The sequence below is a fragment of the Acyrthosiphon pisum genome, chromosome A2, assembly GCF_005508785.2.
Source record: "Acyrthosiphon pisum isolate AL4f chromosome A2, pea_aphid_22Mar2018_4r6ur, whole genome shotgun sequence".
In the NCBI taxonomy this organism is placed as follows: domain Eukaryota; kingdom Metazoa; phylum Arthropoda; class Insecta; order Hemiptera; family Aphididae; genus Acyrthosiphon; species Acyrthosiphon pisum.
Window position 1 is genome coordinate 22,621,814 of NC_042495.1, and position 6,069 is coordinate 22,627,882.

At 28.0% G+C, this 6,069-nt stretch overlaps 1 protein-coding gene across 1 annotated transcript; it reads left to right on the plus strand.

Moving 5' to 3' along the window:
* The first annotated feature begins 4,076 nt into the window (after positions 1–4,076).
* LOC107884932 lies at positions 4,077–5,847 on the plus strand. Its single transcript, XM_029489873.1, has 5 exons — positions 4,077–4,342; positions 5,004–5,181; positions 5,242–5,516; positions 5,579–5,726; positions 5,824–5,847. Exons 1-5 carry the CDS (start codon positions 4,224–4,226, stop codon positions 5,845–5,847), a joined length of 744 nt encoding a protein of 247 aa, XP_029345733.1. The 5' UTR covers positions 4,077–4,223.
* The last annotated feature ends 222 nt before the right edge of the window (positions 5,848–6,069 follow it).

Here is a 6,069-nt window from a genome sequence, read left to right on the forward strand (position 1 = left end):
CCCCCCTCCCACAAACAAAAAACCTTTTTTATATTGGTATTTTGTTTTGGGAAAATTGTTGCGATAAGAGACTTTCAGCAAACTGCCTACGGTACGAATAATAAATTATATAGCACGACAAGTCGACAAAATTATCGTCGATAACAATTTATTATATCATAGCTAGGCCTCGATAACTATTTCTGAAATAGTAACCAATTATAAAATCGACAAAAACAGCGATAACGACGTCCAACACACAACGACACCAGCACACCGGTCGATACGATAATACGATATTACGATCTGTCGACCGTCATAATATTTCATTTGATTGTTTAAAAGTTTAGTATCGTTACACAGTGATCGTACAGTTAGTTACAGTTAGTATCATACAGTGCAACTTACGCGTATCAACTATCATTTAACATTTAACTACATTGTTATAAAGGTAAGCATATTAAACAATACTGCATTATTTTTATACAATTACGCATAAAATACATTACCTAATATAATAAATTACGCATAGCTTTAACTCTGAAAACATTATTTTTTTATTTATCCTAATAAAATAATACCTAATTCAATTATTGCGTATTTAACAGTTTTAGTATTTATTATTCATTTTTACGAATTATCTACAGTCGAGTGGATTTTATTTTATGAATTATTATAACAGTCTTATATGAAACTATTGCAACTATTTATAACTGATACCAATTTGAAACAAAATAAAAATGACGTTTAGTTTAACTAATAACTTGTAATTTGTATCATAAATATATTTTAACCCCCCCCCCCCCAGAACAAAATCGTATCTACGCCACTGTCCACGGGTTTCGAAAGAAATAAATTCAAACTTTACGAATAAAGCACAAACGGTGAAGCGAAAAAAGCAATTGATTGCGTCGATTGCGGTTACGAAGGCTATGGACCGATAAATCACGTACAAAACGCACATCAGCGGCTTTGAAAACAAACGAACTGCACAAATGGTGGGGATGAGAAGAGGTGAGAAAATGTCGAAAACGGCGTAAAGAGCGTAACATTTTTCAAAAAATTTGAAAACCAACCGACCGCCGCCGCCGCGAAGGCACGCGATTGGACGCTCTGAGGAGTCGACAGACAGACGGATCGTATTGCCCGGCGGACTGTGAAAACGGAGCGGTGTTTAATTTTCTGCTCCACGGAATTCCTGTTAGCTTTTCCCATGAATTTTTCATTGCATTGTATTAGATTTAATGCTATTCCATGAATGTCCTTGTGCACTGCCAGCAATTCTACCAGCACCGTATTCTTGCATACACACACAAACGAAAGTATTTTGTGTGAATGTGTTTCTATGGTGTGCTGTACGAGTAAATTTTGTTTGTACAGATATTTGACTTGTTTATATTTACATACATATTGATAGTAAAATAACACTTCAATCGTTTTGATCGCGTTTAATACTTAATAGATTTGCTTATAATATTGTTTTTTATATCTACATCAAACGAACAAGGTAAGATAATACTATAATATATACTATTATTATTATTGTTCATTTATTTAATTAATATAATTTCCATGCTTCATTTATTTACTATGTTACAATATCACTTAAGGCCCATGGTCATTTGTGGTTATAGTTATGATATTTTATTATTTACGCTAATGATACAATGTATAGTAAAAATGTGAAATTTGGTTAAAAATTATTTGCTATGTCTATCCATCTTAGTCATTATTATGATTGTTTTATTATTTTTATCTTACTATTATTATTATTATTATCATCTGTATAAAGTAAAATATTTAATTTTACACATAAGTATTTATAAAATGAATAATGAAAATTAATTATACAGATGATGATAATAATAATAATAGTCAATATAATAAACGTGTCATATTCTTAATTAGTCATATAGGTATTTTATCAAATGTATTAGCTGAGTAAAGTTATAACATTGAGTTCATTATTTAGTCATTTCATTTGATTCTCGAATATATTACACGGTTATTATTATGATTGGAAAATAAATATAGCGCTTCTTATTGTTTTAAATAATTAAGAGTTCATCGGCCGCCGCTGTTGCTCAACATAGGTAAAAATCACTCAATTAATTGCTAATAATTACTTATAGGTAACCAGAGTTAAGGTTTTGCAGATTTACAAAATTCTATTCTATGTAATATACATAAAAAATAATTATTTCTCTGTCTAATTCTCTATCGTTATAAGTATAAATAATATGTTTAAAAAAATATATATAAAATTGTTATTCTACACATAATTATTTTTTTTTTTTATTTATTCTTCAAGAAGATAATGGGCCCCACTGAACATGTTCATGTAGGGGCCCATGAGTTCACAATTTGAAATATAAATACATTAAATAGTTCTTATAAATTAAATACTCATAATTTGTAATACTTATACATTTCTCACATACGTAACTATAAAATTTATTTATTTATTTATTTATTTATTTATAAGTATTAAACGAGCAAGGCCCTATTACAATAAATAGCAATATTACAATCATTATGACAATGTATACAAATAGGAATATAAAGTTAATGACTATAATAATAATAATAGTATTAATAGTATTAGTGATAGATATAAAACGAATTAGTTATCAACATTTTAAAGTTATTTGTCTTTTTCATTATTACGGTTTCAAAAATTGAGTACCTTAATGGTAAGTGTAATTTGTATTTTATTTTTTGTAAGGCACTAATTTCAGTGTAAAAGTTATGATTTACATGCTAACATGCTAATGTTAACAATATAGTATGTATTATTTTAGTACAGATTAATAAAAACAATTTTAAAAATAATTCGTCTTAATTTAACATTTAAATATCTTACTAAATAATGTGGATATAATACAGCTTACCCACTTAATTGATAGTTAGATTGTTTAATATGATAAATTAAAAATAAGAAGTTACTATTTTAATTTGTTTATTTTTAGAAAACCAATAATCCAGAACAACATTTTATTGGATTTTATATTGATGATGATGTATTTATAATTATTGATGATAAGAAAAAATTTAAGTTTTTGTCATTGACATCTTTACACAGCTTTTGTATTTAACTTAAAATTAAATATGTACCAATTTTAAATTTTATGAATTTTTTTTTTGTTTATGACCACGTTCAGTGGTAAAAATGGAACCGAGTAAAGAAACAGGTGAACTTATGGAAGTAGAAAAGCCATCCATTGTTAATAATAATCATGTTAATAAAAAGAAACAGTCTCAACCAAGTAGTAAGTTATAAAGACTATCTGTAAACCTGCTTATGTTCTTTTATTTTATATCAAGTATATTATGAATGTGTAATAATATTGTATTATTTTTATGATTGATTTATAGTGTCATCACCAGAATTTAATGATGTTAAGAACAATGGGAGTAATAAGAGGCGTAAGAAATACAATTTACGCAGTGATGCCTTAGAATCTTTGGAATTACAAGTTCCCCCTACTTTAGGTGAGTGACCTCAATGTATAATACATATATCAGAAAATGGACAAAATCTCCCTGTATTTTTTTTGGAAAACAAATAAAAATTATCTATCCTACTAGTTTCATAATATGTACAGAGTAAACTTTAAATCATTATAGTGATTGGTTTATGTATATTATGAATGTGTAATAATATTTTATTATTTTTATGATTGATTTAAAATTTGATATTTGTCGAAACTCCCTGTGTGTCTATTGGCCTATTAAGAGGACGTCGTACACGCATGTGTTGTCTCCGTCTTACAAACGTACATAACACATAACAAATTTTCGTTCACTAGTTTCAATAGGGTGCTGTCATTTTTGATTTTAGAGTGAATTGACCTATTACCGAACTTTTAGGTACGTTACAACATTATCTGTGCCCTCTCGTTGGTTCTTAACGATATTTTAATTTTTAAGTGAATTATCAGTATGTAAAATATTAATGTTTGAAAACACTCATAACTTACTTAAAAATTAAAATATCGTAAAAAACCAACGAAAAGGCACAGATAATGTTGTTACCTAAAAGTTTGATAATAAGTCAATTCACTCTAAAATCGAAAATGACAGCACCCTATTGAAACTATCGAACGAAAATTTGCTATAACGTACGTGTGTAAGACGGAGACAACACATGCGGGTGCGACGTCTGAGAAATTATTATTTGTTTTATTGTGCAATTTAAATACAGAACTGACATTTTACATTATCACCTAGGTATTTCAGTATCAATGATTACATCTGAATACATATCTGAAGATTGCCAAGCTATTCAATCTAGTGTCTCACCAAAAGTTTCTTCTACAAAACTTGAGGAAATTGATATAAATAACACAATAGTTAAAAGACGGTAACATATTGGCTTTTTTTTTTTATTGTTAATGCTTAAACAGTTTTTACTTCTTAGTTTATTATTTGGCTTCACAAATATAACGCAAAATTAAGGGGCTGTTATCCTAATGCTTCCTTCATAATCCTTCCCCCATTTTGTATACGACAGGTGCATCAAGTGCAGATACACCTAATTTTTTTATTGATACAACACCTATTTCTAAAACTGAGGAGACACATTATGAAATCTATGAATATAGTGATAATAACGACTCTGATGTAATTAGTAAAGTTATTTGTCAAGGAACCTAACCTATCCTGTGTTATTCGATAACCTAAAAATCCGGATGAATAAATAAATGTTTTATCTACCCTATCTTTTGGGGAAATGGACCAGGCACACAGTAGTGTTGGTCATTAATCTTATTTGTATGAATGAGTGTATGCTAAATGTTTGTTTTTTTCTACTATCATTTGATTGTATTTGTTTTCAGATTTGATCAGAAACTCAGCATTCCTATATTCCTTTCAACCCCTATTTGTTATTTACTAATTGTTTCATACACATGTTCTGAGGCCTAATTTAGTTTGCATGTTAAAGCTAGAGGTCTTTACATGCTTTCAAGTACAATAAAATAATTATAAACCTAATTTTTTTTTTTTTTAATCAAATTTAACAGGAATTTAGAAATGAATGGTTCTTTAAGAGAAATTGTAACACCTTTTTCATGGATGGAATCAGTCAATAACATGCGGAAAGCATTGGGAAATGTTTTTAAATATTTGAATATTAATGACCTTATATCAGCTTCTAGGGTATGTACCGCCTGGAATATAACTGCAATGGATAAAAACTTAGTAAGTATAACCTTACAATGTCATATAATGTATTTTTGCTTATTTATTAAACATTTTTAGTGGCAGACTGTTCGTTTAAAAAATTCTATGGTCTATGACTGGGAAATGTTTGTAGACTCAATTGATCAACAAAGAACTGAAACATTAGACACTAGACATATGTTGATACCCTCTAATGTTGAAGATGTCGAAAGTTATTGGTTGCGTTTTTCATATGCAATGAAAGAAGCACAAAAGTTAAAATTCATTGAATTGTATAGATGTCCAGTCTTCGTAGTTGAAGATATTATTTACTCATTACCTCAAATTGAAGTACTTAAAGCTACTTCAATAAAGTAATAAAGACAATTTAATCCATTTTTTTTTCAATAGATTTAATAATTAATTTTATTTTTAGAAATCCAAATCTCAATGATTTAATGTACCTAAACTTAAATTATTTGGGACAAATGACAAAGCTCACAGAGTTAAAACTTAAATGTTTAACTGGAATAAAATTGATGGCATTGCCATCGTTTGAAAATTTAATAAATTTGAAGAGATTTGTAAGATTTATTAATAATTTATTATATAAATAATTAAAATATTTAAGGAAAGAAAAGTATTAAATTTAATCTTATTATTTTTATGATAATTATTTAGTCACTAACCTCTATTAAAGAATGACCAAAAGAGATCTATCAGAGTTTGAATACTATTACTGATAATATTGAGTTTTTTGAAATTGGTGATTGCGAATGCTTAACAAAGGATTTTGCTCGTGTCACTAAAAAGATTTGTCAATTTGAAAACATTGAGATTAGAAAATTGCTATAATGGATGGGATCAATCTTCACAGGATGTTTTTACTGTCATTAGAGGTCTCGAAAAGCTCAATGTTCTGGAATT

Coding starts and splice junctions, on each gene's coding strand:
- LOC107884932 (XM_029489873.1), top strand. CDS start 4,224: ATGATTACATCTGAATACATATCTGAAGATTGCCAAGCTATTCAATCT. Junction 5,182..5,241: donor CTGCAATGGATAAAAACTTA/GTAAGTATAACC, acceptor AAACATTTTTAG/TGGCAGACTGTTCGTTTAAA. Junction 5,517..5,578: donor CTTAAAGCTACTTCAATAAA/GTAATAAAGACA, acceptor TTTTATTTTTAG/AAATCCAAATCTCAATGATT.